Below are 16,356 nucleotides of genomic sequence, written 5' to 3'. Positions count from 1 at the left end.
TTGGGTTAGTTTGCTTCTGGGATACCCACAACTATTATTTTACGTGAGAAAATGATTTTCCTTGCAAAAGTGATGTAATCACAAGCTATCTGCTGCAGCAGTACCAACAGCCCTGAAATAAAAATTGGAATTGATTGATGCTACGCTCGTTTTACAGGCATAACATGGGCACCAGTGTCCAATGTAGCGGATGGCGTGCGTGCGACATTCCACACCGGAAGTGCGCCGCACACCATTTTGGTAAAGGCAGAAAAAGAGGTGTCCAGGGCCCATGCCGGAAACAGGCATTAGGCCTTTGCATATGCAAATAGGGGGCCTGATGCCTGTTTGAGGCTCCCTTTGCAAAATTGTTCTGCCCTGAACGCAGCCAACACTGGGTATGCTGCATTCAGGAAATTGTGGTCTACACGTGGCCTAACCAGCGGTCCTTAAAGGGAACGCTGAAGGCCACCACCAAAAAAGAAAGAAAGTTGGTTAAAAAATACTTACTTACCTGAATGTGGAGCTGGGAGGAGTAGGCGTTCTCCTCCTGGCTCCACTGCAGTGCCGAAGACCGTTGCCGACTTCCGCTCGGACCCCTCGATCGCTGGTGACGCTGCGGCCCGAAATCCAATGCCGATTCGCCGGCGTGTTGCCTGGGGACGCTCAGCATGCATCTGCAGCTCGCCAGTCTCATTTAAATGAGGCCCGAAGCCCAGTGTGGCCCACCCATTCCGGCGCAGGGATCGTTCCCAGCAAGCTGGTGTGAACCAATTTCTAGGACGACTCTAAGGCTATACAGAGTAGCAGTTCAAAGGGGAACATTGCAAATAGTCAGTTTTGTGTAACACGTATCATTCTATAACAGATACAGCAATGACTGCTTAACATAGAAGTAACCCAGAATTATTGCTTTCCATTATTTGAAGCCAGCACATTCCCTTTGAGCATGTTTTTTTAATATTCCCAGTTTCTTCATTTATTTTTGCAGACAATTATTTACCATTATCAGAGTGTGCCAAACATTCTGAAGCATTCTTCATCTCCAGTAGAAGGACATGGCTTCAATTATTCCCTATTGTAGTAAAGTACACAGTGAAACCCCAATAGGCCATAGAAGCCTTCTCTCATTCACATCTCTACCATTTGCTGCTGACAAGACGAAAGGGGGAATCATCCATCATAGTCACATGTCCTGCTGTCTGCTGGCAAACCCCACGCTGGACATCAGGTCCTTGGTCAATAGCTCACCAGCAGTGCCTATGCTGAAAAGGGGAGCCCAGGTTACATTCTTTATTGCACAACAACAGCATGTGAAGGGAAAACACCAGCCCAGGCACAGCCGAACATCGCTGCTTTCAAGAAACAGATAGAACAAAGTTGGCAACAACAGTTGTGACAACAAAGGAAGAATGCTTTGATGTTATGAAAAGAAGAAAACTAGTTTTGTTGCTCATGTTAACCTTTTACTCAATATGGACATCACATAAATGATCTCTGGTCTATAGAGTATCACATTACATAGGTGTTATTTCTATTGGCCAGCCTGACATTTTATATTCCTGCTTGGTACAACTACAAACAGAAAATGGCTTCAGTTTAAATGTATTAAGAATGTTATTGTATTTAAGTTTCTCATGATTAACGAGTAATTCAAAAATATATCAGGTTGATCACTTTGGCATTACGTTTTACAACTTTTTTTAAACCAATCAAATTATTTTGAGCTGCACTGCTTTGCTTTTTGTATTTTTTTTATAATGAAAGCATCACAATCTCACCCTTCCAATTTAAGGTTAGTCTTTTGGAATCATATGAGATGCACTATCTTTAGTTCGCAAAATGAAGATGCTCAGGTTGGGAATTATTTAAGAAACATGATATGGTATTCATTTGTTTGCTAGTTTGTAAAGAAACTGTAAACTGGTGAATGAATCTCCACTTATAGTCGATGTATTCCGCTGCACACTAATCTGGTCATTTTAGCTTTTAGCTATGAAAGGCTTTCATCCTTCGAAAACACATCTTATGCCATGGATCTTTCTTTCAACGTTTTGTAGAATGTTTTTAATACAGTGTGGTTAGTGGCACAGTATGAAGAGATAGCTGCAGATTATGATATACTTTCAACAATGATTGTTGATTAAGCTTTTCCTATAATACTGAACAGAAACATTTGACTCATTTCCACTGGATCACATATTGATTTCTAGGTGCCCATGAAACTCAGGAGGAATAATAATATTTATTAGACTTGTACAATCTCCAAAGCAAGAGTGTTGCTATACTGGTGACATAGGGCAGACCATGACATGAGGGAATAATTGAAATTCCCATTTCACAACATTTTTACTTGTTAAGAAATTAATACAATTGTGCCTTAGCACTGCCCAGTACTTGAGTTGTCTATTCCTGCCAATTTTCTACAGGTACATATGTTCTAAAGATTTTCTCATTTTATCAGTGCATTGCTTGTCGGCTGTGGCTCAGTGGGTAACACCCTCGCCTCTGCGTCAGAAGATTGTGGGTTCAAGTCCCACTTCAGGACTTGAGTGCAAAAATCTAGGCTGACACTCCAGTGCAGTACTGAGGGAGTGCGGCACTGTCGGAGGTATGAGTTTTTAGGATGAGACATTAAACCGAGGCCCCGTCTGCTCTCAGGTGGACGTAAAAGATCCCACAGCACTATTTCAAAGAAGTACTTCATTGGCTGTAAAGCGCTTTGTGAAAGGTGCTATATAAATGCAAGTCTTTCTTCTCATAAGTAGCGAGTAACCCATTGCGACTGCTGTATATCAGCAGCACTAAATGCATAATGGAAAAGTGAGGAAGTAACATGATGCCCATTCGGGCCCATGGGCTGTGGTGTCACACCAGTAGCAATTGAGCATATGCCCATTCTAATCGTCACCATCGCACACATTACTTTTTATTGAAGTTTTAGTCCAAATCCTCACTTTCATCTATACAGTAATGATACAATCTGACCTGCATGGTCTCTATGGTGTATGGCTAAAAAATGTTGTAGGCCTATAAAATGTAGTATCCCACCAATCATATCCCACTGAACATGAGCATTGCTTTCACTGAATAAAACAAATCTGAATACACAAACTTCATCACAAGGTGAATAGTCCCAGACATTAACCCTTTCAACAGCAGGGAGGGTATTCGTGGAAGATGTATTAATTTAACACTGACTCCTTGATTTTTGAAATGGTTGTATGGTAGTCAGATGACACAGTGCTGTCAGTTACTAATCTACAAACACTAGATTGTGGAAAAATTCTTTTTATATTGTATCATAAACACTTAAAAACTTTCAGCTATGGAGTGATTGGAATGTTTAACCCTTTTACCTTTTACTTTGCAACACTAACCTATCTCCCTCCGAGGCCATTTCAGTGTTAACTATAATTATTTTCGCAGCGTTAATCCCCAGTTTTACCATCCTATTTCAGCTAGCTGTTACAGTAAAACGAAGCGGTAGCACAAAACCTCACATTCTTGGTCGTAAAGATTTTCCACCGCAAGTGCCAACAGTAGCAGGAAGTGCCTGCCCAAGCGTGGATGTGCACAAGCTAATGAGGTGCAAATCAGGTCCTGACATCAGGATCCTACTCTCCATATTCCTCACCTCAGCTAAGATTCTTCATTGCTAAGTGACAAAGGTAAAGGTGGAAGTGAAATTAAAGGCTGATGGAGATACTGGCAAAAATACTGTCGAACTTCAGTTGTGAGCTGCTTTTCGCGCTTTTTTTGTATGATTTGCTCCTGGTCACTGTTGTGGGCCAGACATTTTTACCCCTTCGTCCATTCAACACAGAGGACAATGGGACTTTCTTTGGAAATACCCCATTATCTGCATTATTGGAAAGGGATGAGGAGGGACGCAGGGAAGCCAGGCTGATCAGGCAGCAAAGAAGGCTTATGGCACCTACCCGCCAGTATCATCTTGTCCTGAAGTACAGACCTAAGCACTCTACCTCCACCTGCAACAACAAAGGATTCCACTCACAATTTCTGACTCATTGCTGACCAAAATTATATCATGCGCACTAATGCTCGCTTTCCTGGCAGCTGCCACTTTACTCTGCCACAATGTCTTTACTTTAAGGCAGTCCATCGTTCTACTTCTCCTCGCACCTGAAAGGCAATCGTCTGAGTCGATCCAAGGAGATCAAGGCTATCCTCTGCAGCCATGTTGATGACAGTAGTGCACTTTTTCAGGACTCCAGCTAAGCACCGTGATAACAAGGTCCATATTACTACCAGAATCATCACAGAGCATATTGTCATTCTAAAGGTCCACTTCAGGTGCCTGGATCAGTCTAGGGGTGTCCTGCAGTATAGTCGGACTTGGGTTTCAAGGCTTGTGCTGGTCTACCACATGCTGCACAACATGGTCTTGCCAGAACAGGCCCAAAGAGGTAAGTCTTTTTAACTTTTTTAAAATTTCCTTGCTCCTCTGGGCTCCCCACGGTAAGTTTAAGCCTTACCTTAGTGCCAGGAATCGTTACTTCAGATCCCGTCGGCAGCCTTCTGCTACCTGACATTGCACGTCCACCCATTGGCCAGCTGCTGATTTCCACTCGTTTCGGTCGGGCATGCAGGTGAAGCCCGAGAGTTAAAATCTCCCAGGCCTCAAGGTGCTGATGTCAGGACAATTTGCCGCTTGCCTTGGTCCCCACCTGCCCGATTCAGGGCAGGATTCAGATTCCTGTTAGAACTTTCAGAATTTTGACTGAAATCTGAATGAGACCAGTGTAGAATATTTTGCCTATTTGAATAAGAGATGCAAAAAATCCCGATACCTATGCTATTGTAATACAAGTCCAGACATTCAAGTGAGGAAATGGAAAAAAATTAGGCCAAGCAGCCTGAGTTATATTGATTTAGACATTCAATTTAAAAAGCCCAGTATCAGGGCAGAGATCTGAGATACATTAATTTAGACTTTCAACTGAATAGGGCCAAATCTAAGTTACCTCAACTTAAACAATTGCACCGGGACAAGTTACAGACTTTGTCACCAATCTAAATTACATCAATTTAGACATTCAATTAGACAGGGTTAAATCTATGCTAATCTGAATCAGATCTTCTGTTTAACAAAACTGGTTCTAAACTTGGTTGGTTTTGTTAAGTTTCAACTGACTGTAGATCTCTTTTATAATGCCAAAATTCCCATTTTTCCCAGAAGAGTGGAATTTCAATAAGTTTAAATTTGTGCTAATTTTTTAAATAAGGAAACAGTAATTTTGAGGACTTGGATCTGCGTTTGAAAAGCTTGAGTCAGTTCACATCGACATCACTCAGGTAGCCTGACCCAAGACTGGTTTGCTTGGCCATAACATTAATGACACAATGGGCTGGATTTTACTCGGAGGCTGGGAGGGAGCAGAGGGCTAGAAGAATGGGTTTCCCTAAGGCCCTGCTGGATTTAATGGCAGGACCTGATTAACATTTTTTGTCTCGGTTTCCCGGCCGCAGCCAGCCAGATTGCGAGGCTGGCTGGCTGTCGGGCAGGTAGGTCTTCGGCACCAGGCCACAGCCGGGGAGCAGAGAGAAGGGAGGGTGGGTGGGGGAAATCAGAGATCGGAGGGTCGGGTGGAGGGGAATGGGAGATCGGAGGCTGGAGAGATTGGAGGCCGAGGGGGGGGCGGATGGTGGGGGGTGGCTGGGAGTTGGGAGATTGGACCCAGAGAGATCGGAGGCCGGAGGGGAAGAGATCGGAGGCTGGAGCTGGGGGTGAGATCGGGGGCAGGTCAGAGATCTCGTGGGGGAGATCAGAGGCCTCGTGGGGGAGATCAACTAGAGATCAGAAGGGTCGGGTGGGAGGCGGGGGGATCCGATCGCGGGGAGTTGGTGAAGCGGGTAAGCAGGATCCACTAGGTTACTTCCTGGATCCACCAGTCCTCGCCTCCCTTTAGCCTCTGGGTAAAAATGGTGGATAAATATGAGGCACACCGCCTCATTATAATATTTAAATTGCCAACCTGGGAGTGGGTTGGATGCCCATCCTCCCCCCCCGTCCCGCCTCCGTTAAAACTGGAAGTGGACAGGTTGGAGGCGGGATTCAGATTTTTAACACTTTAACCTCCCACCCGACCCAAACCCGCTCGTTTTTGGGGGTTAAAATTCCCCCAAAGTTCCAACATTTAGCATTAACCCTCTGACTTCAAACACACCTATAATGCCACGGCTCTCTACCCCAGAGGGCTATGGATGCTCAGTCGATGAGTATATTCAAGATTATGATGGATAGTTTTTTGGGCACTAAGAGAATCAAGGGATATGGGGATAGTAGAGTTGATGTAGAAGTTCAGCCATGATCTCATTGAATGGTGGAGCAGGCTCGAGGGGCCGAATGGCCTACTCCTGCTCCTACTTCTTTTATGTTCTTAAGCGCAGATTCAGAGTTGACGGAGTAATAATATTTTTTGTCATATCTTCCTGCAATCTGAAATATTTCACAGCTGCAAATATCTGGACAGGTGCAACCCATTTTCTCAGATTAGCATTATGTCTTGAATTGTTTAGACTGACTGATGCATCGATATTATTAAGCGATGCCTAACCCTCCCTTCAAAATATTCATAAAATATGGTAAATGGTGGTGGTACTTCATGGGAAAATGCATGAGAAAACAAATTTAAATTTCTGAGCTCGTTGCGATTTTGTTTAGCTTAATATTGATGGTTTCTATAGAAGCGATCAAAGTGTACGACATAATGGTATTGTTTTCACCAGCTACTTCAATTTGATTTTAAACTTTTTAACACCTTTATGGTCATCTGTGCTCATTGACCTACATTGGCTCCCGGTTAAGCGACGCCTCGATTTCAAAATGGCCTTGCCCCTCCTTATCTCTATAATCTTCCCCCGCCCCCCCCCCCCCCGACCCAGATATCTGCGCTCCTCTAATTCTGCCCTCTTGAGCATCCCTGATTCTAATCACTCAACCTTTGGTGGCCATGCCTTCTGTTGCCTAGGCCCCAAGCTCTGAAATTCCCTTCCTAAACTTCTCCGCCTCTCTACCTTTCTTTAAGACGCTCCTTAAAACCTACCTCTTTGACCAAGCTTTTGGTCATCTGCCCTAATGGCTCACTGTCAAAAAAAAATTTTGTCTTATAATCCTCCTGTGAAGCGCCTTGGGAATTTTTACGACGTTAAAGGCGCTATATAAATACAAGTCGTTGTTGTTGTCATATACTGGCCGATTGAGTATGATGCAGTGCAGTGCAGGCTGATCTCAAGTGATTTAAGAGGCATGATAGAAAAAACACCAGCACTCTATTAACTGAAGCCTGCACAAAATTACAGTTAAAGTTCAAGTACAAAGTTTGGACTTTCCATTTCATTTCCTTGCTGTTTTTTTTGGAAAGCATATCAGTGAAAGCGCCAGAGGTTACCGCCTCAGCTGTCACTGCTGTGTAAGATGATCCATTATTAGCCTCTATTAGGCACACTCTAGAAGTACTACAATAATGGGTCCTTCAAAAACATCCAAGAAAGAATTCTGCCCCACAAGTGGTGCCACTTTTTTCTTCACAGCAGACGCTGCTGTAGCTCAGCCACTCAAAATAACATTTAAGGGGCCAGCGGAAATCAAAAGATAGAAAGTACTGCATTACTACAGACTGGGGTCGGTGCATTTTAAATGGCAGGTAAGGAATGCATTACAGAAAATAATTTCAAACTGAGAAAACTGTTCTGATTGCAGCAAAGGGCGAAAATGGCAGCCGCCTTTCACTACCCTTCGGCTCCAGGGCCTCTTAACTGACCTTGTTCTTTCAGTCTCCCTGGGGAGGAAATGTATTCCCTGTCCCTCCACCTGCCTGTGACTGTTCGCTTTTCAATCATTTAAACGTGCGTCCGACCTGAATCAAAAGAGTGATTTTCGCTATGTACTTTTAACACTGACACACCAGTGCAATCATTTCAAAACAATTAGTTCAAAACACTGGTCAGAGAATTGTGAATTGCCTCTCCTTAAAATGGTTGCTTGTGGTTAAGAGCCCATAAAGCTAATGGTGTGTCTACAGCTTTATCATGCAACACCTTCATGTATCTTCCAATAGCCTTGAGGATGGGCTATGGGAAGATGGGAAGAAATAATAGAATGAAAGGCAGGAGGAATGGGGTGGAGAATATTGAAATAATTTGGAATTAATACATGCTCATTATTGTCAGACAATGTAGAGGAAAATATTGGACCTTGTCAGATTTGTTATGGTCACATGGGAAATGACTTAACACTTGTGTGTGTATATAATCATTTATTTGATTCATTTTTTCCTATTGCTATGTGTATTTTTAAAGTTAATTAAACCAATGACTTTAACAAATTTTCTACCAATAAAAAGAACATTTGAAATATTGCATGAAATATTATCATTTGTCCACTCCTTTTGGCATGGTTTTCACCTCCTTCTCTACCAATAATACATAGAAACATAGAATATAGGAGCAGGAGTAGGCCATTCGGCCCCTCGAGCCTGCTCCGCCATTTAATGAGATCATGGCTGATCATCCAAATTCAGTACCCTGTCCCTGCTTTCTCCCCATATCCCTTGATCCCTTTAGCCTTAAGAAATATATCTAACTCGTTCTTGAATATATTTAATGAATTGGCCTCAACTGCCTTCTGTGGTAGAGAATTCCACAGGTTCACCACTCTCTGGGTGAAGAAATTCCTCCTCATCTCAGTCCTAAATGGCTTACCCCTTATCCTTAGACTGTGACCCCTGGTTTTGGACTCCCCGCCATCGGGAACACCCTGCATCTAGTCTGTCAAGTCCTGTTAGAATTTTATAGGTTTAAATGCGATCCCCTCTCATTCTTCTAAACTCCAGTGAATATAAGCCCAATTGACCCAATCTCTCCTCATACGTCATTCCTGCCATCTCAGGTATCAGTCTGGTGAATCTTCGCTGCACTCCCTCCATGGCAAGAACATCCTTCCTCAGATAAAGCGACCAAAGCTGCACACAATACTCAAGGTGTGGTCTCACCAAGGCCCTGTACAACCGCAGCAAGACATCCTTGCTCCTGTACTCGAATCCTCTCGCTATGAAGGCCAACATACCATTTGTCTTCTTAACCGCCTGCTGCACCTGCATGCTTACCTTCAGCGACTGGTGCACAAGGACACCCAGGTCTCGTTGCACTTCCCCTTCTCCCAATCTATTGCCATTCAGATAATAATCTGCCTTCCTGTTTTTGCCACCAAAGTGGATAACCTTGCATTTATCCACATTATACTGCATCTGCCGTGCATCTGCTGGTAGGTGGCGTTCTGTGAGTATAACACACATTAGTGTTTTAAAGGAATGGGCAGGCCAATGGAGTAAGTGCTTACATCAGCTTGGCTAAGTTAGAAGCATTGTGATTTGTGGGTCAGAAGATTGTGGATTTGAGCCTCATACCAGGCGCTTGAGCTCCTCATCTAAACTGACCTTCTACTGTAGTACTGAGGGAGAGCTACATTGTAGGAGGTGCTGTTCTTCAGATAAGGCCTTAAACTGAGGCCTATTATGATGGTTCAGGTGGACGTTAAAGACCTCATGGCACTATTTGAAAAAGAGTTCAGGCCGACATTCCTCCTTCAACCAATACTATCAAAATCAGATTAACCGGTCATTTATCTCACTGTTTATGAGGGATCTTGCAGTGAGCAAAATGGCTGCTATGCTGACCCACACACTTCAAAGTAATTCACTGTGTGTCAAGCGCTTGGTGATGTTTCTAAAAGATGTGATAAATTGCTATATTAAGATCTAAATTGCTATATATGCAAGTCTTTTTTTCTTAGCTCTCTCCCATTTTTTTAAACTATCGCCTTTTAAAAAATGTATTGCTAGGGTTCACGGAGTTCTCTAGTCCCTCCCGTTTTTGAGGGAGGTGTACTGGAGTGGAATAGTTCAATGAGATACTCTTGGAGTGTGCCCGATTGTTGACATCAGTTTCAGTGGGACCAATCAGTCAGACTGAGAGATGTTGTTCTCAGCCTCAATTAAACCACTCAGCAGGGACTGAGAGGAAAGACAGTGCATAGTTGATCTCCAAAGAGACTGCTGCCAAGGATAAGGAGTGATAAAGGAGCAAACACACTCAAAGGTGATATCCCCTCAGTTTACATCACCCATGCACATCCACTCAATTATTTGCTTAACAAAAGAAATGAGGCACGCAATTAAAGTATTTTGATAAAGCAACTGTTTTATAAAAAAAATGACAAGAGAGTGGTAAGTGGGGTAGGTACTTACCCTGTACAGTACTTGTATGATATGCTTGCTTCCTCTTTTAAACACTCTTAGCAGCTTGACCTAAATGTGTTCTACTTAACACTCCGAACATCTGTCCAAGTGTATTTACAATAAAGAACATTCATTTCATGATAGTACTAAGGAAATGGGACAAGGGTAAAATCTGTCAGGTTTCGATGGGTTTTTTGACAGGCTTTGAATGAATCTGAAGTGCCATTATGTGGATATTTAAACAAAATACTGTTGCCTTGTTAGTGTGCCAGGGCTTTGGACTAGGCAATGACCACAGTCATTATTTTATTGAGAATTCACTATGTTTTAATAAATTTATTTAAGCTATGATCACAGGTATTTTGGTCCATGCTGTTATAATGATAATACATCAAACACACATTTTGATGGACTTGTGCTTTTGAACTTGCTAAATCAGTTTTTAAAGAAATGCAACACTTACCCAGGCCTAAGCATAACCTCAAGTGAGTCGCGCTTGTAGCCCACAAAGCATATAATGAAGAGCAATGTTGTTGGTCCCAAGGTAACCATGAGGACTCAATTTGTGCGATTCTTGAGAATCAATAACACTCCTGTAGTTTTTGCCAAGTGCACTCAAGTGGGAACTTATGGCATTTGGGATCCCACGAATCTCAAACATGAATAATTGGAATTCTGTTAAAATGCTAAGTGTGACCTAGAATTACCTGCGCTATGTTATTGCAAAATTGAATTACATTTTTTCCCCCCGAAGGATCTAGAATTTTGTCAACAGATTAAAAAAAAAACTAATATGACCTGAAAAGTTGTTGGAAGCATTAAAATACAATCAGTTTTAAAGAGGAATTCCAAACCGGTGTGGGTGAAGCAGCATGTTTCGCTGCAAGTTTCTGCAGATTAATGTGTTAACATTCCCCTGTAAACAAGGAGAATTCTGCAAATCTGTTGAAACTGATAACACGTTTCTGAAATCAGTTCAAAAAACTTTACAAACTGCTGACCGGGGAGTTTTTCCCAACCCGTGCCCAACTAATTGTTACCTTGGCATGTGCTTCCTCTTTCTTCATATCCAGCATTGCACAGGCACTTCCCTATTGGCACCAGCCATTCTCCGTCAGTGCTGCAATACATCCTGGGTGGGTCCTCCTCCTTGGAATGATTGACACAGGAACCACGCACCTCCACAAGGGACAGAGAGTCCACTCCAGGCACTGTGTCCGGGAACATAGCCAAGTTCCTTGTGATGAAAGGACACTTCTTGAAGAAGACACGTACAGACACTAAAGCAACACAGGCACCAACATCCTGAAAGGCCAAATAAAATCCTTTCTTGTTGATTGGTCCAACCTCGCGGACCTCAGTGTTCAGCTTGAGGATTCGATCCCCCAGGTCCATCTGGGTGAAACTCTCGTCTGCAGCAATTGTGTCAATTTTCACAAACTGGCTTTCTCTAAACTTGACAATGTGATCTTCATCAGACTCCATATAATAGAGGTTGAATGTTTCTTTACAGGATCCCAGGACTAAAGGGATGCTGTTGCAGTCTCTCAGCGTGAACTTAAGTTCGACATAAACCTTCTGAGCAGAGTTCCGTGGAATCCAATTTGTCCGCAGCCAGTTGTTCTGGCTGGGTTCCATCACATTGCATACCTGGTAGGTGCGGATTGGTATGTAGTGCTCATCCACTCCACTGATTTCTTCCCACTGAAAGGAAAAAAAATTATAAATAGTAATTTTGAACTTAAATCGTATTCGTGTGGGGACGTGACCCCTTTCCACCTGATGGCTTTCCAATACAACTTTCCTGGAATGTTAGTCCTGGTCATATAGCCAGGTGTCCAACTGAACCCCATAGAAGGAATCAAAAGCTTCTAAACTGGACAGACTGCAAATAGATCCAAGAAAAATTGGTGCAATTTGATGTTCTGTCACTAGCCAATTTAGTAAATACTGTACCACACCATGTTTGAGGCGGAGAAACAGATTATTACTGCTCCAGGTTCCATCTCCCACACCCACACACACACAACCCCCACCCTTCCTCACCATGGTTCCTGGGGGGGGAGATGGGGATGATTTTCAACTGCCGGCCGCCCATTTTCTGCCTAAGAAATAGATGGCCACAGCTGAACGTCGGGGGAGGGGTGACCTCATCCGTCCCAATGATGCCGAAGACCCGCTTGATGCAAATTTCAGTGTGAAACAGGCAGAAGGTTGTCAAATTGGGGTACTACTCGCATGCGCCGCCCATTGTGTAGCAGGTGTTCAGTGGGCTAACCAGCGGCTCTTAAAGGGACTGCTAGACACTGCTGGAAGAAAAACGGCCGAGGAACTCAATTTTTTTGGGGGGTGGGCCCAGGAGGAGCAGCAGTGCTCCAAAAACAACAAGTAAACTCCAGCCCATGTGAGGCCTTCTCTGGACCACATCCCCCTCCTCCCCTCCAGGCCCAAGCAGCCGGTTGACTCAAGGTGGGAGCCGGCTCATTTCCTGCCCTCCCGCAACCGGCGGCAGTAGCAGGGGGGGGGCTCACTCTGCGTTCGCAGCTCCCCAGCAGCATTTAAAGGAGGCGCAAGCCAGAAATGGTTCAGGTCGCCTGACGCTGACATCAGGCGGGTAGCACTGCTGACTTCGTGCCCGTTATGGGGGGGGGGAGAAGTTGAAGATCCCCCGCCAATTAATTCAACTACTGAAAAACTGGACAGTGGAGTTGCAGGACCCTTGTTTTCAGAATCCTTCTGCTTTTTCTCCTGATTTAGAAACTGCTCAGGACTGTCACTGCCAACCTCAAATAAATAGAAATTTCCAAAACATTGAACAGCACGACGAGTTTTAGACCCTGAGGGGTTGTGTCATACAGCAAGAAAACCTCGCAATGTGTGCAATGATAACATTGTGTCAATGATTGTATGTTTTAGATTCATTGAAAGAAATCCCCTTTGTTTTGATAAAAAGCAACTGGTAAATAGACCTTGTTACAGCAGAAGCTCCTTCTGCTACAGTGTAAACTTTTAAAATCGTTTTTTCCCCCCCAGGAGACAATAAGCAAGCCTGATTTTAGAGTTAAATCTGATAATTACGCCCCCCCCGCTCCCGGAAAGATTAATTCCAAGGTGAGAGTTCAACTCGATAAAACCCGGAAATGCCAACATCAGAATGTTGCAGTTCTGGTGCGATGCTCACAGACACTTTTTCTGTTTGGCCCAGGGGGCATGTCATGTTCTCCCTATAGCGACGGGCAGCATTGATGTAGAGCACACCTTCACTTGCCTTGTGTCATCTCCAGCTGGCTGAACAAAGTTCCACGGGGGAGGAGGGACTGAGGATGCAGCTGAAGATGCACATTAACTCCTTTCAGCATTATACTTAATGAAGACAGTTGCAATTTACTTGTTCCTTCCAAGACGGATTAAACCCAAGGGGGGAGAAATTCGGTGGGGCCACAAACGGGGCGCCAAGCTCGCCTGGGCGCCGGAATTAGCGCAGCGATCGGAGCAGTTGCGACCACCGGAAATTCAGCTTGTACACCCCAAGAGGGACACGGGGCGAGGCTCGAGGCGCTCCGCGTCCCTCTTAGGGTGCTGAAACTGAATATTGCAGCGCAACGTGCCGCAACGCCACACGCTGCGGCACGGCGCCATGCGGTACTGCAGGCCTTCCTCCCATTCTTAAGGGGGAGGGGCCTGCACCAGCGTGATCGGAGATCGCGAGTGCCAGCAAAAGAGCCCGGCACCGAGGAGAAGTGCCGGGCTCTCAGAAAACAGCCAGCACTGCCACGGGGGGAGCTCAGGAGGCCGGGGACGGAGGTGCTGGCAGGCGGGCGCCGAAAAAAAACGGCTGCCCCGCACCTCCACCTTAATTTGCGCCACTGCCGCCACAGGAAGGCCCCGTGAACCGGGCACGATTTGCGAACGGCGCTACAGAGGTGAGCGCTACCGAATATCGAGATCGGGGCGGTAGCGGGGCGCTGCGCACACCGATGACGTCATCGGTGGCGGCGCAGCGCAACAGGCTAATGCCGCCATTAGCGCCCCAGCTAAATATCGCGGGAGGCGTGGCCAGTGGCGCTAAAGCCACTGAGTGCCCTCTTTAGGTGCTAACTGGTGGCGCAGCCCACCAAATTTCTAGGCCCTTAGGTTTTCTAATTACAACCAGTCTGATCTGCCCCCGCCATCCAAAAAAACATGTTTGCTCACAACTGATTTTACCCATTATTTTCACCTGCATGTAGGTTAAAAAAAAGAAACCCCCCAAATCAGAAAGCCTAATAATGTGAAGTGCTATTCCTGGCTGTTCTACAACTTGAGATTACTGTACCTTCAATAACAAAGCACCTTGAAAAATCAGATACAAATGTACTTATTACATAATTGATCACCCATTATTATTTTGGTCTAGAGGTCTGCCTGGATGAGGCCTATTCCAATGCTAACGATTCCATAATAGGTTATTCACAGCTGCCAATATATTTACATCAGGGAGTTGCCTGGTAGCTGCACCAGGGATACAATACAGGAAGCTAGTGCAAGTCAACCCCCCGGGATCTCTGCGCTCCTCTAATTCTGCCCTCTTGAGCATCCCTGATTATAATCGCTCAACCTTTGGTGGCCATGCCTTCTGTTGCCAAGACCCTAAGCTCTGGATTTCCCTGCCTAAACCTGTCCGCCTCGCTACCTCTCTTTCCTCCTTTAAGACGCTCCTTAAAACCTACCTCTTTGACCAAGCTTTTGGTCACCTGCCCTAATTTCTCCTTATGTGGCTCGGTGTCAATTATTTTTTGTCTTTTAATACTCTTGTGAAGCGCCTTGGGATGTTTTACTACGTTAAAGGCGCTATATAAATACAAGTTGTTGTTGTTGGTTGTTGTCAATATCTAGCATTTTATTTTGACAGTTACTGGTGTCAGAACACTCTGAAATTCAAACTTTGCCCTTTTGTTTCAATTAATGTAACACTTCATTGTGTCAATGAGATATCACAGCTGTTATCAGTCTCCAATACTAGCACAGATGGACAAGGACGGTGCAAGTCCTTTCGGGCCCTGACTAAAGCTGTGCAACTGCTGGAAGCTGACAGCACATTAAGGTCACTTACTGTGCTATTACCAGGCTTTGTGTTGCTGTTGCCAGGAACTGCATCCAGAATTGCCTGCCTGTATTTAGAATTCCATCCATGTTAGCTTCTCCCATACACTGCACACAGTATTCCCAACATATCATCTTTATACAGTAGGTTCTATTCTTTATCATCCATTTTACTATTACATTTTTCCAAAATTCCCAATTTTTGCCAACACCCCTCGTCTATTTTATGCTCGCTAACATTACTCGTTCATCGTCAGTTCCTCACTGCTGCTCTTTTACACAATGCTCTTAAGCACACACTTCATTATTTTTATTGTTACATTGTTCAGATGCGAGTGCGGCTTACTCCTAATGGATAGTGTAATCAGAACTATTGCAAAGCAATCGCAGTCACTGAAAAGAAAAGAAACCGATATCACAGTCTGTTTCCTCCATCTGAACAGTTAGCTTGACGTCGATCATCTCTTTGTTACCCGGCACCCTGGAATAAGTGGTGTCATCAGGACTCCATTCCAGTTCTTGGAGAGTTATGAGTACTATTTGGACCAGGGAAGTTACTCCTCATGATTTGTATAACCACTTGTGGGAAAGGTGCTAACAATTCACTAGATTTAACAACGTATTTGTGGGCTCCACAACAGCTCAGTGGGTGAGAGCACACTGCCTCGCCTGGTAGGAGTGTTACAATTGCTCTCGTGTTCCCTTGGGGTAGGGAAAGAAAGAAAGACTTGCATTTATGTAGCGCCTTTCACGACCACCGGACGTCTCAAAGCGCTTTACAGCCAATGAAGTACTTTTTGAAGTGGAGTCACTGTTGTAGGGAGGGCAAACTATTAACCTGGGTTCCCGCCCAGATCGTGTAACCTGCTGGAATGTGCATACGGGCATCAGGGGAAGACGGAAGTGAACTTCGCTCAGTACCCTCACAGTCAAATAGCGGGGCAGTGCTCACTGGCGCAAATAGAATGGGCGCCCGAGCGAGGTGCTGGAGTGCTGCTACAGCCTGTGGAATCGGATCCCCGCCTTGAGTCAG

The 16,356-nt window shown here is 44.6% G+C and overlaps 2 protein-coding genes across 3 annotated transcripts in view; one reads left to right on the top strand and one right to left on the bottom strand.

Annotated features, from left to right (window-relative positions):
• epha3 (eph receptor A3) overlaps positions 1-16,356 on the bottom strand; it is a 268,070-nt gene that overhangs the window by 198,482 nt on the left and 53,232 nt on the right. For both annotated transcript variants that reach the window (XM_086007038.1, XM_086007039.1), the window contains exon 3: positions 11,282-11,945. In XM_086007038.1, coding sequence (XP_085863164.1) covers positions 11,282-11,945 — 664 coding nt within the window. The remainder of the gene's footprint in view (positions 1-11,281; positions 11,946-16,356) is intronic.
• The window catches only part of LOC147107757 (uncharacterized), a 35,161-nt gene continuing 30,611 nt past the window's right edge, over positions 11,807-16,356 (top strand). Inside the window, exon 1 of the mRNA XM_086007373.1 lies at positions 11,807-11,894. The gene's annotated coding sequence lies outside the window, so the exon portion shown is untranslated. The remainder of the gene's footprint in view (positions 11,895-16,356) is intronic.

Source organism: Somniosus microcephalus, chromosome 14 (assembly GCF_052327205.1).
Source record: "Somniosus microcephalus isolate GS21.2 chromosome 14, FLI_Smic_1.0, whole genome shotgun sequence".
In the NCBI taxonomy this organism is placed as follows: domain Eukaryota; kingdom Metazoa; phylum Chordata; class Chondrichthyes; order Squaliformes; family Somniosidae; genus Somniosus; species Somniosus microcephalus.
The sequence above is the reverse complement of the archived record's forward strand: the minus strand, read 5'-3'. Positions and strand labels throughout refer to the sequence as shown.